The sequence below is a fragment of the Manis javanica genome, chromosome 5 (genome assembly GCF_040802235.1).
Source record: "Manis javanica isolate MJ-LG chromosome 5, MJ_LKY, whole genome shotgun sequence".
Taxonomy (NCBI): Eukaryota; Metazoa; Chordata; class Mammalia; order Pholidota; family Manidae; genus Manis; species Manis javanica.
The window spans coordinates 140,691,279-140,713,165 of NC_133160.1; the positions used below are offsets into that span (position 1 = coordinate 140,691,279).

Sequence of the window (21,887 nt, forward strand, 5' to 3'; positions counted from 1 at the left end):
TTAAGAGTGTCTTAAAGTTTTTAGGGTCTTGCACTTCCTTGGTTAGGTTTATTCATAGGCTTTTTATTCTTTTTGATACAATTGTGAATGGAATTGTTTTCCTGGTTTCTCTTTCTGCTAGTTCACCGTTAGTGTATAGGAATGCAACAGATTTCTGTGAATTACTTTTGTATCCTGCAACTTTGCTGAATTCAGATATTAGTTCTAGCAGTCTTGGAGTGGATTCTTTAGGGTTTTGTATGTACAATATCATGTCATCTGCAAACAGTGACAGTTTAACTTCTTCCATACCAATCTGGATGCCTTTTATTTCTTTCTACACAGTACTTTTTTAAAAAGTACAGTGTATTGAATGATGGTTCAGATGGTTGGCTTAAATGAGTTGTTCTTAAATGTTTTATTTACTTTCTGAACACAATCCTTATAGCAATGCTGTTAGGTAGTTGTTCTGTTTTATTTATAAGAAAACAGGATCAGAGGAAATAAAGGGCCCCAGGACACATAGTTGGTTAAGTGACAGGGCCTGCATTTAACCCCAAGTTTTCTGGGTAACAGAGCCAGTGCTCTTTGTACCATTTATATGATTTCAGACAAACAAAAAAATCTCATTCATTCCACAGATATCCTTTGAGCACCTCTTATGCCAAGCACTGAGGAAGTTCTAGTAAACATGAGGGAGCTGTATGAATGTAGGCATCAAAGTCTGGCATCCGGGTGTTTTCTAGAAACAGCAGGTTGGGTTCCTGGAACCCAGTGGAAGGAGGTGAGGTCCATATCATGAAGGGCCTGTGATGTCATGCCAAAGTGTTTATCTCAGCAAAGACTGGTAAGCAGGAGACTGAACTGATCCTAGTAGGTTTTAAAAGTGTACTCAAAAAAAAAAAACAAAACACAAAGTAGAGGATGGTTTAAAAGGACACAGCCAAGGTAGGGAGGTGGGGAGGTAGGGACTAGCCACCCCATTTTACTGGTCCAGATGAGAGTGCTGGAGGATCCACACCAGGAGCGTGGCGGTGGAGTAAGCAGGAGCAGATGATTTGACATCTGGGGTAGAGAATCACCTGGCTGGGATGAGGAAAGCTGAATTTGAAGCAAACTATGTTTCATTTAATTCAATCCACTATTTATGGGCTGGAGTCCAGGAAATTCAAGTATGACTAAGATAGTGCATTATGGAGCTTAGATATATGGGGTAGACACACAAACCAAAATTCTTTTAGTGTAGAGAGTGCTATAAATAAAAGCAGGAAATTGCACTGGATTGAGAAGTGGCTGGGAGAAAAAAGAGGTGGAGGCCCTGAAAGTAGATCAGTCTCAGAGTCTGACAGTGAAGGGGTACCTTGAAGCACAGTGCTGAGGGGTCTGTTTTACCATGGGGGAGATTCATACATTTTTTAGGGAATGTGCCAGTAAAGCCAATTTAATGGGAATCACATATATATGTAGTTGGTGGTAAATCAAGAGCCTAGGGTTGGGGCTTAGCCTCCTAATGGGATTAGAGCAACTTTGAGACTAGCCAGTAGACACTAAGAATCCAGGAATAGTAGGCGGAGTTTAGGGAAGTGGAGGTAATTCTCTCTTTTGTAAGCTGCTGGGTAAGAATAAAGGAAAAGGATGAAGTGAACGGAAGGTGGCAAAGGTGGGGAATGAGAAGAGAGAGCCAACTGACATCCATCTTACCAGATACCTTTGGGTGGTGCAGGAAGGAGGCAGACCGGAAGGCAGATGTGGTGGTGTGCACTCATCACCCAGCTTTCTTTCTGCCACTGGCCTGTGTTAGTCTGACCATTTCCTCTCCAGGGCTGTGAGCCAGGAGATTTACCCAAATCTGCCAGGACACAAAGGAGCAGGGCCAGTGGGAGGAGCGAGCGGGGCAGAGGAGCCACTATGCAATGCCTGACCAAGGCGTGGGAAACCGAGGGGGGTGAAGAAAGCGGGAGAGTTCAGCCAAGGGAACATGGAGGGTGATTATTAAGGTATTTCATGAAATTGAAAAGGATCATAACAGATGGTTTTAGTCATAAAATCAATGGCTTTTAGCCTTAATTATACATTTTAAGTGCCGATGACAAATAATTAGCTTTATCACTGGTTACAGTTTGTTTTCTGATTTCCAGACTCATTTTCTCTCTTAGAAACAATTTGTACTCATTTGCTTATCATTTTAATTGTGTAATTGGGCAACCAGCCAATCCAGTACAAGGTGTACTGATAAACTCAAACCTTTCTCTCCACTCAGAATCCAGCATTTCTAACTCAGTGACTCTCCTCTTTATTTAAATCTGTCTGATTTTCCATCTGAATTATCTATGGTGTTAACACATTCTTTTGAATCTACTTATTTTAGGCATATTTTGCAGCTGTGTAGTAGAGGCCCAGCTGTGAAGGGATTTTGGTGATATTTAGCATAAGACAGAGGGATCTTTAATGAAATTCACCAGGTACAATTTTGGTAAACGCTGGACGTACATACATACATTAGAAATCCCCAGTCCAGGATACCATTTTGCTACACCTGCCCATTTATAAATCCATGCTTTAGAAGTGTGTGGTTTGTGGGGTGGTGCAGACCTACTAAGATACCTCACATGGGAAACTTAGTAAGTTGTTTTTCATATGATTGGATTTCATAGTTTTGTGGCTTATGGGCTGTGACAGAGCACTCTGACACAGTCTTGCTGTAGATAGTTGAGGCTTCTCAGGGGACAAACCAGCCTATTTCACTCTGTACTAAAGAGCCTACTAATTTTAAGTAGATTTAAGTATTTTAGGTACTTAAAAATACCAGCCACAGAGTTATTTTAAAGTGCTCAGAGTAGGAGAAAAAAGCGTTTGGTGAGTTTTAAGTTGAACAGAAGGTGGGAAAGGTGGGGAATGAGAAGAGAGAGCCAACTGACATCCATCTTACCAGACACCTTTGGGCTGTGCAGGAAGGAGGCAGACCGGAAGGCAGATGTGGTGGTGTGCACTCATCACCCAGCTTTCTTTCTGCCACTGGCCTGTGTTAGATCATCTCCCCTCCAGGGCTGTGAGCCAGGAGATTAACCCAAATATGCCAGGATACAAAGGATTCTGAAGGATTACTTATTTTTGCATTAATATGAAAGCAGGTGAATTGTGTTCTATTTCTGAAGGATAGAAACTGCTAGTGGATTTTTAGAAATTAATCCATTAGGATTTAGACTTGTATATAAAATGGATCTTGAAATCTTAATACATGAACCTTTTCAATTAAAGCAGGAAATAGGGAAGGGAACAAACACTTATGAATGCCTTCCTTGTTGCTAGGCCTATTTTAGGCATTCTGCAAGTATTCCTTAAAACCTAACACCCTCTGTAAAGATCCCTATTCTTCAGCCATTTTACACTGAAGACACTAAGACTCAGAGATTTAATAACTAGCCTGTGTAAGTATGTATAAGTTATATATACAGTTCACATAAGTGATAGAGCCTAGATTCAAAATGCCCTTTATATTCTCTCAGTTAGTCAGGGGCACTCACCTCATATACACAGATGTACAAGTCGTTGGTGAAAATTTAACACTACCTCTCACAATCCTTTTCTTTTCATTAGCTCTTTGTCTTTGAGGTATATTAATTGCAGCCTATTAATATAGAGAAAAATAGAGGGCAGAGATGGATGAAAGGAAAAGGTGGAAAAAGCTATAATACCTTTGTTGAGCCTAGTGATCTTCTTAATGATACTGGTTTTGAACTATACTACAAAGCTATGGTAATCGAAACAGTATGGTACCAGCACAATGAACAGATACATAGACCAATGGAATACATAGACCAGAGTAAGAGCCCAGAAACACCCATGCCTATGTGGCCAATTAATATATGACAGAGGAGGCAAAAATGTACAGTGGAGAAAAGACAGTCTCTACAATAAATGGTGTTGGGAAAACTGGACTGTGACATGCAAAAGAATGAAACTGGATCACTGTCTAACACCATACAAAAAAACAATGCCTCAAAGTGGATGAAAGACCTAAATATAAGACATGAAATCATAAAACTCTCAGAAGAAACAGACAGTGAACTCTTTAGCATCATCATTAATAACTTTTTTCTGGATACATCTTCCCAGGCAAGGGAAACAAAAGCAAAAATAAACAAGTGGGACTACATCAAACTAAAAAGCTGCTGTATAACAAAGGACACCATCAATAAAATATAAAGACAACCTACTAACCTACTATATGGGAGAATATATTTGCAAATGATGTATCTGATAAGGGGTTAATATCTAAAATATATAAAACACTCATACAATTCAACACACCCCCCCAAAAAAAACATCCAATTTAAAAATGGGCAAAGGACCTGAATAGACATTTTTCCAAAGAAGACATACAGATGGCCAATAGACACATGAAAACAATGCTCCACATTGCTAATCATCAGGGAAATGCAAATCAAAACCACAATGAGATACACCTCACACCAGCCAGAATGGCCACTATCCAAAAGATAAGAAATGTAACAAGTGCTGGTTAGGATGCAGAGAAAAGGGAACGCTTGGGCACTACTGGTGGGATTGCAAGTTGGTACAGCCACTATGGAAAGCAGTATGGAATTTCTCAAAAAACTAAAAACATAAATACCAGATTACCAAGCAATTTTACTTCTGGGAATTTACCCAAGAAAACAAAACCACTAATCCAAAAAGATACATGTACTCAAATGTTTACCCTAGCATCATTTACAGTAACCCAAATATGGAAATGACCTAAATGTCCATTTATAGATGAATGTATAAAGAAGACGTGGTATGTATATATAATGGAGCATTACCCATAAAAGAATGAAGTCTTGCCATTTGCAGGAACATAGATGGACCTAAAGGATACTATGCTAAGTGAAATAAGTCTGAGAAAGACAAAGGCATATGATTTCACTTATATGTGGATTCTAAAACACAAAACAAAGGAACAAAACTAAATAGACTCATAAACACAGACAGACCAGTGGCTGCCATAGGGGAGGGGTGGGAGTGAAAGGGGGAAAGTTAAATGAAAACGTTTGATGTCTGGATCCGGGCAATGGTTACATGAGTATATATACATGTCAAAATTAAGCTGCGCACTAAGATTTGTGCATTTTATTGTGTGTACCTCTATTTAAAAAAAAGCCACATCATCTTTGTTGAGTTTAATCATCTTTAAGAGAATTAAAACACCCACGTTAAGAAGAAAACAAACCCTTGGATTTATGTTTAGGAGCTGGGTTGTTAACTTTTGGGAGAAAATGTAGTGGTGCTGAATTAAACTCAAATTAAAGAAGAGATGATGCTTTATTAGTGACCAGTAAACACTTTTTGTTTTATTTCAGTTACGATACCAGAAGTGCTTGGTAGCCAGGCCGCCTTCACAGAAAGTTCGACCACCTCCTCCGCCAGACTCGGTGACCAGAAGAGTCACAACCAATGTGAAACGAGGGGTCTTATCCCTCATTGACACTTTGAAACAGAAACGCCCTGTCACAGAAACGCCGTAGCTGGGTTTATTGAAGGAGTCTGTGACATCCACCTGCAGACTGAATAACTCCACTAAAGATGAACTGATACCAGGCCTTCCATTCAGTCGCTGATGCTTTGTCTTCTGAGAATTTATCTGTAACCCAACAATGTTAGACAAGCATGTTCTCTGTCTTGCCACCATCACGTGATATGAAAAGAAGCATGACTACTTTTTTTTGCTGTCAGTAAGTTACATCACAAGCAGTGGAAGGTCCTTTTCTTACTGTAAATACCATGATGTCACATTTCACTTCACATCCACGAAAAAGAATGTGGCCACCCTCTCCTAGTGAACCAAGCTGAGTCCTTGGAGTGAATGATGCCTGAGTTTTAATTTCACTGTCATCATGACTGGATCTGTCACAGCAACTTTAACTCCTCCAGCGCTTTGCCCTGTTTTCAACATTGGAGTAGCCACTGCATACAAGATAGCACTGAATTGCTATAAATACTTGATGACCAATTGTTTTTGCTTTTCATAACATGGAACCTTTTGGTTGACAAAAATTGGCTGTTGGCATCAGTACAGAAACCCACTGGCAGCTTTCCTTGACAAGCTCTCTGACACATGGACACCATTTCATGTCTAGAGCTGTTTGTGGGACATTGGGAAAAAAACGCAACTTCAGAATTGAAAAACAAACTAAATTTGAGAAATTAAAATCAAACAAAAAATGGCCTTTCTTTCCAGATGGTTTTCAAACTGATTATTTAAAAAGATTAACAAAACCGTAATGCATTTTGGGTGGGACATATTTCAAACTTCTGCCTTATACCTTACAATGCAGCTAGAAAATTACAGTTCACAATGGCCATTCTTTATGTAAATGACATTAAAATGAAATATTCCTCTCTTGCCTTTTATCCTTAGTTTGATAATTAGCCAATATGCAATTTGGAATTGAGGAAATGTCATTTATACTTTAGATCTCCACCACCACGTTAGTTTGTTAGTCCACCTCTAAGTAAATGTTCTGCCAGGATTCTGCTCTAGCTCAATCTTACCCCAATACTTTTTGCCCAGAAAGCTGTCTGTCCACATATATTGTCCATGGCAACAAATTACATTAAATTGAACCTTTCTGAATTCATGTATTTACTATTAGAAATTGTTGGACTCTACAAGATATATTTTTAAATTTATATTTTTTCCATTTTATTTTCAAGATTTAAAAATTTCCTATCAGAGCAAAATATACGTAAGAGCAATAGACATTTATTTAACAAGTTTCCCCAAAATACACTTTTCTGCTTCTCTATAGAAAAGAGTCTTAGCTATAAAGACACACAGATTTAGACTTGTTGACATTTTTAAAGGAAGTTGCTAAGGGGATCAATCTAAATATTAGTCTTGTTTACTTTTTAATGTCAAATTAACATTTCACAACACCCAGTTACAAAAGCAACACTTCACTTATCCACTGCTATATACTTGTCAAAATGGTTTCTACATTCTTACCACATTTGAGCCTTATAAAATAAAGAAGGTACTAAACACTTTAGAGAAATAAAACCATGAAGTACCACGAGGTTCAGTCACCTAGAGAGAACCAGAACTAGGATCCATGCTTCCCAGCTCTGTTATAAGTTATGCTTATAAATTATACATGATACTGCTTTTAACTGCCACATCAGTTAGGAAGGTTCTTTACAGAATTACTCTGGGCATATCCAGTTATTGTCAGGAAATCCTAGAATTCCCTGTATTAGTAGGGAAATAGTCCAAATGACTCACACAGTGGGTATTAATTATAAAGCCGTCACCGTCTCAGTCTAGTACTGTTTTCCTGCAGTGTGCCTCAAATGTGTTGTAGAGGACAGGATGCTACATGCAGTAGAGCCTGTTCAGCTTACAAGGTTTCCCAGAGATGATGTTCCTTGTGGTAGAGATATTCTAACTCATGGTACTTGGCCACCAGAAAGCATGATGGAATGGGTAAGTGGCCTTTTGCCTCTGTTCCCTCACAGAATTCTGGATTTGCTAGCACTGTAGCGTGATGACAAAAAGATGCCATTCTAGAAATGTATTACACTTCTTACCAGCCTATGTACTGTTCTCTCTGAAGTAACCAAGGCAATCATTAGAAATTACAGCACTAAGAAAATCCTTACTATGCCCTTTGAAAAGTGCTTCAAACCTCAATCATCATATTTTATCTTGATCTCCACAGTGAAACATTTTAGTGTAATAAACTTCAAAATTCTGGACCAGTAATCCACTTTTATATTAGAAATCTCTACCAGAACCCCCTGTTCAATTTTTAAGGCATACATTTCTCTGTTTTCAGGAGCAAGAATACTGAGCTAGCTTTAATAGCAAACTGATTTATATATGCAATTATAGGATGCATTAAGATGAATGATAGCCTTTACATATTAAAAATTTTACTGCAGATACTTTGTTTTGAAGATAGCTCTGCATACTAAATGCAATTAATTTTGTAAAATTAATTATGTTAAACAGTATGTTCAGACACTTTCTGCCATGGCCAAAAAGTATGTATGAAAGTATGTGTGTGTTTTTCTGTGGAAGGATGCCAATGTTTTACCTGATATTGTAGTGATACTTGTTATCTATGCATTCTTTATATCTGTGATTCGGTAATCAGGCAGCCATGTTCACTATGCCTTGTATGTCTTATCATTTTTTATTAACCTGTTAAATACAGCTTCAAATATTTTTATTTTATTTATTCTATTTTTACTGAAATATACTGCATTATTGTGTTAATGTATTATTATCTTTACTGGATATTATCTCATAATGTATCCAGGTCTAAGTAATCTCAGTGAACTATCCATTGCCTAAAAGGTGTTTTTGTAATGATTTGTAGTTACATTTTTATTGGAATATGTAGAAAAAAAGCAAAATGCTTAAAGTTCCTTTTATTTTTTAAAAGCAGCTAGATGCAGACCTGCCACCTCAATATATGTGCACCTTGGCAGCATCAAGGGGAACAACCAACATGCCTGAGGCTAAAAACTTTCCTTTGCAAACTTAAAGCACTGCTTGGTGCTTCACATTTTTATATCCTTCACAACACGTGTAATCTCATCTAAAAGATACACATGTCCACATGCGCTTTGTTTCCACCTGGATATAAGATCAACCATAGCTAGTAGGACCATTGGTTTTCATTTGTGTCTGTCTTAATGCATGAAGGGACATTAGACCATTCCCATTAAAATAAGTTCTTGGTGATAAACTGTTGGCAGTGCTACTTTTTTTAAAAACCCACCTTATGATTTTATGATGAACATTTATAAGCCAATTCCATACAAGCTCATTTGCTAGAAACCCTTAATCTTTCCTCCTTTTCTTGTATGACACATTTATTTCATAAGTACTGCAACACAAATGCAAGATTTCATGAGCTACATGAAAAACATTTCCCAGACTGATGTTAGCATAATTTAACTAGTAAAACCATGAGCTCTCTAGTTTGCCAGGCTTACTTAACCTAATACAGCTAACATTTGTGTTACACAGCCAGTCATATGAAGTTTAATTAATTGCAGCTTCAGAGAAAAGAAATTACACTTGATCAGTGAGGGCACTCCCTGCCATCCAAAGCAGCTCATTTATCCCAAAAGAACATTTGGTTTTGCTTTTTGCCCCTTCTACTGTTGACCGCTTTGACACATTTAAATGTAATTTGTAAGAATAAATTTAGCAGCGTAAGATGTTTGGCTCATTTATCTGACATCTCAGTCATATATATCCAGGAATAGAAATAACAGTTTAGTATCTTCACACCAGTCATTTTATTTTCAGATTATTCTTACCTCAAATTAAAAATCATTTTAACAGTATAAGATACTGCTTTGATTAATTATTGCACATTTCCACCTGGTAAAAACTAGAAATAACTTCAGATTTTAAATAATCCCACTGTCATAAATTTATCAGGAAGGAAGGCTGGCATTGTGAACACAGTAGCCTAGTTAGTCACCAACTCAAGGCTGTGTAAGCAGTCTATTAGGATCTTTCCTTTAAGTATTTTTCCATCAAAGAATGAAGAATAGAAGTGCAGGCACTAAATCCTAAATCAAACATGACTAGAGAAACAAGCCAGTTAAATCTGGGTTAATTTACCTGTTAGACGTATAGAAGAAGATATATAGAATTTAAGGTATGTACCTATTTTCTGTTCGTGCATTTCTCCTAGTCCTTTATCTCTACTCTCAAAGGCAGTTACTCTCAAGGGACATTTCAGTTTGGTTTCAGGTATTATATAGTGGTAAATTCAGATAATCTGTATTTGCTACTGGAGGATCTATAACACCAGTAAATTCATTACTTTGGACTTCTGCAGCATTTTTTCTCTTAGAGGCTCTAGAAAAAAATGTCCATGTAATCAATAGTCTTCACTAGAATGCTCACATATTGTTTTTGGCCCAAGTATTTTCACTTCATACTCTACCAAAATATTTAAATAGTATTAATCATGTCCTTAGAAGATTCTCAAAGAAAACTGCAGGCTTAATGAGTCATTTAATTCAGAATCTCCGTAAATTTCCAAAGAGAAAAATAATTTAGTGCCAAGATGCATATAAATGAGATACTGAAAATAAGTGGCTAAAGTTTTGACATGATATCAATCACACATTGCTTTAGAAATCAGAAAAATATCCTGTATTCTTTTATGACAATGAGTTGTCTTTTTAAAATAAAAATCTCAGACCTGCTATTTTTGGACAATGAAATACTTTTCAGTTTGGAACAGGTAGAAAGCAGGGAAGGGATAAAAGATTCCCAGGACAAAATACCAGCTCTTCACTGAACAAAAGTTCAATTCAGCTGCACTGGCCTCGTAGAGACGTGGAATACTCCGAGCCAACTTACAGAGTGAGAGCAGGAGGAAACACTATAATTTTTAGAGCAGAGAGAGAATGGTTTTTGATTTTTTTAATTAATAAAATAAGCTGAGCATTTATAACATTCCTGTACTTTTTAAGAATTAACTTTTTAATAATTAACATGATAATTCTTTAGGAATTTAAAATATAATAAGCCTGGTTCAAGTATAAAAAGTCTTGTTTCCTTTCTTCACTGGCACATTTTACTGATAAATGTAAAGCTTCAGCTAAAATAAAAATTACCACTAAAATAAATTTACTATTTTTTTAGTCCTCGGTTCAAGTGAGAAAATAAGAGAATCCAAGAGCTGAAATGGACCTAAATAAGTCATCTTAAAGAAGATAATATCCTGCTTAAGTCATGCCACCTGAATTGAACATTTAGGCATTTACATAATACTGTTCAATAAAACTGGATTCTGAAAATAAAACTTTAAATTCAAACTCTATGAATGTATGAACATTTTAAACCAAAGGATTTGTAGTTGTAACCATTTGATTTAATGTCAAACAAGTTCTGTTGCCATGATGAAAAAGTCAATAGACCCAGAAATGATATTCATACCAATTCTTGGTATGCAAGTCATAATACATTCAAAATGAATTGACTTTTAATATAATTAACATAGTGCTACAATATATTTTGATTTTACATCAGAAATGATTTCCCAAGTTTGATTACTGTGTGCCATTTGGAATGACTTGTAGATTGTACTACTTCACCTGATCTTTGAATGGAGTCAGAAATGTGTATGGGTTTCTTCAGAAATAGGTGTCGCTTGTATTCAACAGTTTTGCCTCTTCCTCAGAATTATTACTATTTAGATGGAAATTTGCCTACAGTCAGTATTTGGCATAAATGGCCAGAAGGAAGAGCTAATTATCTTCCATCTGCTCAGGATCCTAGCAGCTCTTCCGGTGAGAAACACTTCACACTCAGTAAAGGGACATCTGAGCTGCCCACACCTGGGACTTTGGAGCTTCCTGTTTTTCCTACTCATACGCAACTTCAATCACATTACAAAAACTCCTATCATCCCCTACTTCAAGCATATTTTGATATTTAAAGGAAAAAAGTCAACCTTGATAGTGATTGAAATGCTAAACTACAAATGACTAGGTACTGAAGAGCTATCTAAAGGGGGAATGAGAGGGCCAGCATCTTTTCCATATCTGCTTTCTAATAAACTGCCTCACAAATTAAGTTTGAAAACAAGTCTGTTACAAGGTAGATAGTGTTCCTCTTCAGGAAAAACTTGCATCTTTCTTTTAAAACAGGTCTTCTGAGTGCAGACTGAAAGTTAAGAAGAGTGAGACAAGCTCTGGGCTACACGGGACATTCTAGAGCAGAGCAGCACTGAGCTACGGAAGTATTGAAATTCTGCTTTGCTTGGTCACCAACATTATTGTTTCTCACTTGCCTTAATTCTCTTGAAGGTAACATCACATTTAGAAGATACAAAGTGACTAAAAGGGGATGAGTATCTTGTGTAGGGTTATCTAACCTTAAGAGAAATAACAGACTTTGAAAAAAACTGCTGTGACCTCTATAAAAAAACACTCATGGTCGAGGGTGCCTGGGTAGGGAGAAAGGTAAGTTTTCTTTAGGCTTTTCCCCTCTTCTGGATATTGTTGGTGTGGGGAGGTAGCTGGGCGCAGTGGTCTTGGCTCCAACCCAACGGCAGTAAAACTGTTGGGGTGGTATCTGAGGTCTGATCCCTTGGGGACTTGAAAATGGCAGCATGACTGGAGGCAGCACAATCTGTACGGGTTTCAGTGCAATCATTCTGTCTTCAAGGCGAGGCCTTAGGAAGTTTCTTGGCCGTTCATAGGGCCTAGAGAAAGATGTGGCCTTCTTAACTGTAGGTGCCAAAGGAGTGGTGGTGGGCTTGCTGGGTTTTCTGACCTGTGAGGAAGAACCTACTTGAGTTGTATTTTTCTGCGCGAGAGATGTTTCCATTGTTAATGCCTCTGACTGATTAGCATTTGCATTGGCTTCTCGATTCAGGAACTCAGCAATTTTCATTGGGATGCCATTACTATCAGGAGGGGAAGATTTTGTCAATGATAGTTTTGATTTTTTCTTCTTCTTCTCTCGTTTTGAAGATTTCCCCAGCTCAATCCCATCCAGCAGACCCTTTGCTGCAGCACGGGCCAGAACATCTTTCACACACACGGCTTCAGATGGGTCCCGCTGCAATTAGAGAAGCTACCTATTATTAAATGTGGGAGTTAACCAACACTGTGTATATTACAAATATTTATCAGTGTCTTCAATAAAAATGAAAAAGTATCTCTATTATAATAAATTATTTTTAAGCCGTATTCCCTAATATATCCCATAAGCCTCAGCAAATTACTTTTTTTATACTTAAATTTCCCCAGTTGTGAGCCTGTAGGAAAAAACCTGCAAAGCGGATTTCTTACATGTGAGCCAAAATGAAGGAGATGTTGACAAAGTGCTTGGAGAGGCGGGGGTGGGGAGCAACAAGGGAGGGACACTCAGGAAAAATATTAAAAGTGGGCTTTTTCTTTTTGCCACAGAATAATAATTCTTTTTTCCTGCCCTTCAGCTACTTATGAGCTAAGCACACAGTCACAAAATATTCACAAAGTTCCTAGGTTCCTTTATGTGGTTTTGCTTGTTTCTTAATTCCAAAGCATGGCAGGGATTGGGATTTTTTTTTCCTTACCTCTCTTGTTGGATTGGGATTTTTTTTTCCTTACCTCTCTTGTTAGAACAGAAAGAAAACAACCATTGGTCATTTCAGATGGTTCCATTCTGAAAAATTTATCAGTAGACAATTGTATTTCCCTTAAGGAACACAGTGGAAGGACAGGAGGACTGAGCCTGCGATGGATATAAGCAAACCATTAATACTTAGATTAGTTTATTTGCCAGTTGAGGGGGACAGTAACAAATTTTCTTCTATTATGTTTTACCAATTTTTTAAGCAAAAATTACAAATAGGAATAAAATGCTGAAGCAGTATACTATTGTAAATTAAAAGCTGTATTTCATGTTAGCTCATAATATATTAATACTTCCCAAGTTTTCCATCTTTTAGACAACTATGCCAGGAATACCAACCTTCAACACATTAAACTCTTCTTCAAGTCACTAATATGTTAACAAAAGACTTCTATTATCAACATAGGTAAATACAAAGGTGTATTTGTACAAAGGTGTACAGTAATCACAAAGGTATAATCCAAAAATTCCTTTATTTCCATATGTCAAAATGCAAGAAGTATGTCTTCCTTCTTGGTTACTTTTTGCACAATTACAGCATAAAAATATGGCCTATCATTTTAACTACATTATTCTTTCCAACCACTTTTTGAGTATTAATAAATTATGTAGTGTTCCAGAAAGCACTTAACAAAGGAAAGACTTTGTGTCAGAAATTTAAAAATCTCTAACTATATGAAAGTATAAAAAACACATGTTTAAAATAAAATTTTGACTTCAACTTCTCATTCAATAAGTGGTTCATTCATAAGTAATTTTTATATTCCCATGCTTTTACAATTAAAATATATTTAATCAAAGCAATAAACACTTGCCCACATAAATTAAAATATCAGGAACTCAGTAATTTTGTATATTCCAAAATTTAAAACTAAATTTATATTCACATATTTGCCTACTATGTGCAAAGTCCATAAATAAAAATATTAACTCTCTTAAATAGTTTTTATAATTTAATGGGAGAAACTAATTGGTTTACAATAATACAAAGGAGACCAAATAAGAATGCTGAGCCAAGTAGAGACAAAATTATGTAGGAGTATAGAATAAGGTGCAGTTAAGTCTGGCCATTGGAGACAGCAAATCAGAAGAGTTTACAGAGGAAGTAGCATCGGTGCTAAGTCTTGAAGAATAAGTAGGCTTCCAACAAGGTAAAGATGGTGATTTGAGGGAGAAAGAAGAACATGAACAAAAGCACCAATGTCATGAAAATGCACACTCAGGGTACAGCAAGTATCTCCACGTGGCTGGGGCATAAGGTGAGGAAGGGGATGCAGAGGTCATTTAGGATGCAGGCAGACACACATGACCTCAAATGACCTGCTGAAGAATCCGGCAAATGATGGTGCTAAATGTTTATGCTGAACTAAGCTGAAATATAACATCTGTATAGGCTCTAAAGGCAAGAGAGGCAGTCACTCCTCTCACCAGCCTTGTAATCAACGAACTGAATCTCTGAGGCCTATTCATATATGTTCTCTACACAAATAGAAGTCATCAAAAAAAATTATTCACATATATGAGACAAAGAATACACTCTGACAATAACTGTTTCTTACCAGTTTGGAACATATTTAGTTTCAGATTATAAATACGAAGGTTGGAATTTTTAATTTTTAATGTCAGTTTTAATTCACTGATATATTCCTAGCACCTAGAAGAGTGCCTAGTACATAGTCAGTAGTCAATATTTATTTAATAGATTATGATATATTTTAGCTACTGCTATGCTATACTTTTTGATGGTAATAATAATCCCTAATTAGTATTGGTCAAGTTACCTTATAGAAAGAAATTGCCCCTATGTAACAAAATACTTTCCAAATCCCAGCTTACAGCCTATTTATTTGAATAATAACATAAGTTCATACCCAGAGTCTCACTCATAGTTGACATAGATGATGATATTTGGGATTTTTTTGAGTTGGTGATATTTAGATGAGATTTTGGGTTTGGAACTGACCCTAGAATGGATGGAGACTTGAGGGAGACATTGAAATGAGGTGAATGTACTTTGCACATGAGATAGACACAATTTGGGGGGCAGAGACTGTTGTGAAATCAAGTGTTCCCCCAAAATTCAGGTCTACCCATTACCCCAGAATATGACCTTATTTAGAGATAGGGTCTTTATAGATATAATTAATGAAGAAGAGGTAACACTGGAGCAGGATAGACCCAAATTCAATATTGGTGTTCCTATAAGAAGAGAGGATACACAGAGACACACAGGGGAAGCAGGCCATGCGACGACAGAGGCAGAGACTAGGGTCAGGCAGCCATAAGCTAAGGACTGCTGGCAAATGCCAGAAACTAGGACAGAGGCACAGAACAGATTTTTCCTCAAGGGCTCCAAAAGGAACCAGCCCTGCCAAAACCTTGATTTGGGACTTCTGGTCTCCAGAACTGTGAGAGAATAAATGACCTTGAGCTACGGGTATTAACTGGATGGACTAGACCTAATTATATGAGCCCTTTAAATCTGGGTCTACAAGCCAGAGACAAAAGAAATGGGAGATTTGAAGCACCAGGGAGTATGATGCACAATTGCTGGCTTGAAGCTGGAGAGGCAACACAGAAAGGAATGCGTGTGACCTCTAGAAACTGAGAGCAGTCTTACACTGACAGCAGCCAAAGAATGAGGACTTCAGTCCCACAGGCACAAGAATGAGCTTGGAAGCAAACTTTCCCCCAGACTGTCCCAGCAAAGAAGTCGTCAAGCTAACATCCTGAACAGAGAATCTAACCTCACCATGCCGGACATTTGACCTTCAGAACTATGAGCTAACTAACAGGTGTTGTCTTTAGCTACTGCATTTGTGGTGATTTCTTAAGCAGAAATGTAAAACTAATACACAGTGGCTCTCATTAAATGAAGAGAAATGCCAGACTGCTGTGGCAGATGTCAGAAGAAAGAATTAGCCTCAGAGGAGTGAGCTTGCTGCAGTGGACATACTATTTTTTTTTTATTAAGGTATTATTGATATACACTCTTCTGAAGGTTTCACATGAAAAAACAATGTGGTTACTACATTTACCCATATTATCAAGTCCCCACCCATACTCCAAGGCAATCATTGTATATCAGTGTAGTAAGATGAGCAGTGGACATGCTATTAAGGCCGAAGAACCCACCAGACTGTGTTAGAGGAGGGCTTGGGAGATACACCCTTTATCAGAGCAACAGGGCTGATGAGGGGGGCACCAAGAGTACATGGAAGTTCAGTGGCAGCTTTCCTCCACAGGCCAGGCTGATGGTGGGAGAGGCTATTACAGAACTGGGCTCACTGACAGCACTGAGGACAAAAGGATTCTGAAATAGACCCGCTGGGCAAAGTAGCCGTCAGAAGCTAGGTGTATGTGATTACTGATTACCACAATAAGCACTAAGTCTGGAATAAGAATCCAGTTCTTCTCATGCACTGCTCACCTTTCCTACCCTCCACCTTTACTAGGTAACAGAAAATCAAAACATAGAACACCACCTATCAGTACCTAGGACTCAAGTTCAAAAGCTGTTTACCATGTTAAAACAGCATTAATTCACCATGTTAAAATGTGTAAAAACTTCTTCAAAGTTACAAACTTTTGTGCATCAAAGAGCTATCAAAATGACAGCCCACAGAAAGGGAGACAATATTTGCAATTTATTTATGTAATAAGTGTCTGGTACACAGAACATATGAAGGACTTCTACAACTCAATGTTAAATGTCAGATAAGAAAGAACATTGATCATATCATTAAACACTACAAAAGCTTCCAATAAAACTAAGCATCCACTGGCAATTTTTAAAACCTCTTATTGTTGTACTGATATAAGTATAGAGGTACAGAAATTGGAACAGAATTGAGAGTCCAGAAATAAGCCCATACATTTATGATCAACTGATTTTCAATAATGGTGCTAAGACCATCCAATGTGGAAAGAAGAGTCTTCTCAACAGCAGGATATCCTGCTAGGACAACTGGATGTCCACATGCAGAAGAATGAAGCTTTACCCCTAACTCTTATTATATACAAAAATTAAAATGGATGACAGAACTAAATGTAAGAGCTAAGACTACAAAACACTTGGAAGAAAACATAGGCATAATTCTTCATGACCTTGGATTAAGCAACAATTTTTTAGATAGTACAAGCAACAAAATAAAAAACAGATGAATTGTACTTCTTCAAAGTTACAACTTTTGTGCATCAAAGAGCTATCAAAATGATAGCCCACAGAAAGGGAGACAATATTTGCAAATTATTTATGTAATAAGTGTCTGGTACACAGAACATATGAAGGACTTCTACAACTCAATAATATATAATTCAGTTAAAAATGGGAAAAGAATATGAATAGGCATTTGTCCGAGGCAGATAAACAAATGGCTAATAAGCATGTGAAAAGATACTCAGCATCATGAGTCACTAGGGAAATACAAATCAAAATCACAATATGATACCACCTCACACCCACTAGGCTGGCTAGAACTGAAAAGTCAGCTAATAACTTTTATTAGAGGATGTGGAGAAATTGGAACCCTCCTACACTGGAGGTAAGAATGTAAAATGATGCAACCACCTTGGAAAACAGTCTGGCAGTTCCTCAAGCAATTAAACAAGAGTTATCATATGACTTAGCAATTCTACTCCTCAACATATACCCAAGAGAAATGAAAACTATGTCCACACAGACTGTACACCAATGTTTATAGCAGCATTATTCTTAATATCCAAAAAGTGGAAACAACCCAAATGTCCATCAACTGATGAATGAATAAACAAAAAGTGGTATATCCATGAAAAGGAATATTATTCAGCCTTAAAAAGGAAGTTCTGATACTTTCTACCACGTGGATGAACCTTGAAAACATGCTAAAGGAAAAAAGCCAGACACCAAAGGCCACATATTATATGATTCCATTTAAATGCAATGTCTACAATAGGCAAGTCCACAGAGACAAATCAGATTAGTTGTTGACAGGGTCTAGGGGAACACAGAAATGGGAAGTGACTACATAGTGGGTATGAAGTTCCTTTTTGAGGTAATGAAACGTTGTGGAGTTAGTGATAATGGTTGCACAACTTCTTGAAAATATCAAAAAAGACACTGAATTGTATACTCTAAAATGAATTTTATAGTTTGTGAATTATATTTAATATATGCATTATCTGTAACATAATGTAGGCACACATATTCCTATGGCTGATGTTCAACTGGTACCCACTGGTGTGCCTGTAACAGGGGCAAAAATATCAATACTTCTGGGTGGAGCCCTTTAGTGGTTCCAGCCCTTGGTGCCCCTCCAGACTTTCACATAACAAAAAGGAACAGGGAGGGGGTTACAACCTGGCTCATCAGGGGACCTCCAGGATTCTGCTCCAGCTGTTCATGAGACACTTTGGGATTTGCGGGTGGAGAGACATAAGAAAGAAATTACTAATCTCATTATATACCTTTGGTTTGTTTTATTTGATACACAAAAGTGGGTAAGAGTTTCTTCAATTTAAAAAAATCAATGGGTTTGAGAAGAAAAACATTTAGAATTATAGTGATTAAAGCATTGTCATATTAGTATAGAAAAAGCCAAACATCAATGGACTAGAATGGAATTACAGACTCACACGTAACATATAAGAAAAGGTGGCATTTTAAATCAGTGGGGTGAAGGCACAGGAAGGATTTTGTGGGGGAAGAGGGGAAATAAACGCTTGAACCAGACTTCTTTTCCAAAATAAACAGCAAATAAGTCAGTTAAATATAAAATGAAATTATAAAAATACTAAAGAAAAACTAGTAAGGCATTTATAAACTGAGGATCAATGTAACAAACTGCAGAATAAATAAAAGATTGATACAACTGTCTACACAGAAATTTGAGATTCCTACAAAATGAAGTTTTAATTATGTTTTATTTAAAATAAAAAACAATCTACAAATATTTGTAGTTCATGTGAAAACAGCTAGTAACCCTAATACACAATGATAAGACATAAGAAGAAAAAGATAAATAATACAGTTGAAAAAGTGATAAGGAACATAAACAGGCAGTTTACAAATTAATAATAACCATAACAATGAATACTTATTGAACATTTATTACATGCTGGGCGTTGTTCATGTATTAATACACTCAATCACCACAGAGATCCAATGAGGCTGGTAATACCATAAATCATATCTTACAGCTGCCTTTTCTTCCTCTCCTTTCACAATATGTTTCTCCCACTTAATGAATAAAAGCACCTATGTTATCACAGTACATTGTCCTGGGATGTTAAAATCTCTAGAGTTAAAATCTCTAAATGCATTATTAGGGCATTAAAAACAAAGGGACAACTTAAGAATGTCCCTCTCTTCTCCTATGGCAAAGCAGAGTTTAGGTAAGAAATCTTTAAGAGGGTGTCAGACTCTTAGCAAACTCTGTTCTTGAACTAACTTCTTCCTCCCTCCCCCTCTCCCTCCTTCCCCTCCTCCCTTTCCGTCTTCCTTCATCTATCATCTATCTTAAAAGTAAACCACAGGGCATATTAGTATGTTTATTTGAATTAAAGAATAAAATCGGACTATCCATCTGGTTTTGACAATGAAAACTAGTTTTGTAAAAGAGGAAACAAATTCAGTATTTCTCCATAAATTGAATAAGACAAATTTCCAGATCCAGAGATTCAACAGAAACATACTTAAGCCACATAGTAATATAATATTCCAGAAGTACTATATTTTGAAACTATTCAAACTTATAATGAAAAGTCATAGACGTCAACTTTAAAATATAGAAAAAGGTACACAGTTATTGAGAAAATTTTAGGGGTATTTATGCAAAAATGTTTGAAAATTACTGCTCTAGAACCCCCATAATACTGCCCCGTCAGTAAACAGCAAACGTGCCCACCCTCATTAATGAAGAAATGGAAACTGAATAAAAAATGAGATCTCTTCTTTCCACTCCCTCAGACTGGTAAAGATTTAAAAGTCTGATTAAGACCCAGCATGTGTGAATCTGTGGGGAAATAGGCTTACATGAGTGTATATTTTGGTGGGTAATTTGACAATACCAATTCAACAAAATGTGCACAATAGTTGGTGCCAGAAAACCTGGAGGATTACAAATCAAACTGAAGAATGGTTATATCTAATGGGGTGAAATTTGGAAAATGTATTCTTTTAAGTTATTATTTCTGTAATGTTTGAAATTTTTACAACAGAAGACAAGAAAAAAATGTTGCATAGAACTAAGGTAAGTATGATGGCTAAAGTCCAAGATGAGCTGCCTATTTCTGGAATAGTAAAAGGAAATTCAAACTACAGATGGGTTGATTAGATTAGATGACATGTAATAATTGCTTTCATTCCTACATTCTACTTTTGAAATTAAGAAATGATTCTTAGATGCCATACCATATCATGGACTTCCCTAAGCAATTCATAATTTCTTTTGACAACATCCCCATCAAGTACTTATATACCTCTTGAACATACACTTCCCAATTTTAGCCCAAATCCCAGATTATTCTGTCTTTAAATATTACTTGTGTATTTTCTACCATAATATGGATTAATCATTTGAATGGATAAAGAAGATGTAGTATATATACAGAATGGAATATTATTCAGCCATAAGAAGAAAACAAATCCTACCATTTGCAATATGGATTAATCATTAATAATGGCTTATCTGAAATAAAATACAGATGTTTCTCCATTTTTGCCATATTATATTCTTAGAAATCTTATCTCTGAGACAAATCAAGAGTCATCCATGTTGATGAATTTGGTTACATAATTGCAGTAATTCCCTTTGCTTCTAGATGGTGATTTAGCTAATGCAAGGTTGAGAAGCTCTCAACAACAGGCACTACTAAATAAGGAAGTAAAGTTAAGTAAGAAGGGAAATACAGGGGTGATTAACATGTGTATTTGTGAAATGGCAAAGGGAAAACATCACATTAAAGGAGGGAGCAAGCCATGTGCAAATTAAGCACCTACTGTAAGAATTACATGAAAAGTTCAAAATGAGAAATAAGCAAAAAATAGAAGAGATACATTAAAATGCCTTGTTAATTGTCACGGTCTTGAAGAACTAATTGGTCATATATTCTTAGATCTTATCTTGATGCCCAGAGTTTAGATGAAGAATTACTATCCTTCCTCTCTACTCCTAGTTTACTGAGCACTTTACCTGGAAGCTACTATAGTTATATACGCTCCTTCAACCTCGGTCCTTGCAGGGACCAAAGGCTAAGTGTCTAAGAAATGTATGTTTTCAAATAATAAAATCCAATTTTCCATCTACTTTCTAAAGTTATTTTCTATACTTTTTTATACTGAAGCATAGATGTATCTAAAACTTGGACCCAATTTATCCGGAAACCAATCAAGTTCAAACCAATATGCTTTAACTTTACCCACAGTAACAACAAAAGCAATCTTTTAATGTGCAAGAGAATGCTCATGCCAAGCCATTGGAAAGGCTCTACAGAATCTCTGTTAAAGTTGTAAGAAGTTAGGCTATTTGGTTATATTAAAGTCTAACAAGAAGGAGGTAGAATGTCTTATACTACTTAGAAAATAATATATAATCATTCACATTAAAATACATTTGATTGAGTTCAGAAGAATCCTTTCCTTTCTTACCTAAAAGGTTGCACTTTAGTCCCATCGTCTTGAAACTCCACTGCTTTCTTAACAACAGCTTCATTTTCTTCTGGATAAACTGAGCATGTGCAGTAAACAATGGCTTGAGCTTTAGCAACTAAA

General features: G+C 36.5%; 2 protein-coding genes across 12 annotated transcripts in view; one reads left to right on the forward strand and one right to left on the reverse strand.

Moving 5' to 3' along the window:
- The window catches only part of APBB2 (amyloid beta precursor protein binding family B member 2), a 381,148-nt gene extending 372,416 nt beyond the window's left edge, over nt 1-8,732 (forward strand). For all 9 annotated transcript variants that reach the window (XM_073237712.1, XM_073237714.1, XM_073237708.1 and 6 more), the window contains one exon: nt 5,340-8,732. In XM_073237712.1, the coding sequence (XP_073093813.1) occupies nt 5,340-5,504 (165 nt within the window). In that variant the 3' untranslated portion in view covers nt 5,505-8,732. The remainder of the gene's footprint in view (nt 1-5,339) is intronic.
- A 1,569-nt stretch (nt 8,733-10,301) lies between these two features.
- NSUN7 (NOP2/Sun RNA methyltransferase family member 7) overlaps nt 10,302-21,887 on the reverse strand; it is a 52,724-nt gene continuing 41,138 nt past the window's right edge. For all 3 annotated transcript variants that reach the window (XM_073237717.1, XM_037002510.2, XM_037002509.2), the window contains 3 exons: nt 21,765-21,882; nt 13,114-13,237; nt 10,302-12,580 (listed from right to left, as the gene is read on the reverse strand). In XM_073237717.1, the coding sequence (XP_073093818.1) occupies nt 11,948-12,580; nt 13,114-13,237; nt 21,765-21,882 (875 nt within the window). In that variant the 3' untranslated portion in view covers nt 10,302-11,947. The remainder of the gene's footprint in view (nt 12,581-13,113; nt 13,238-21,764; nt 21,883-21,887) is intronic.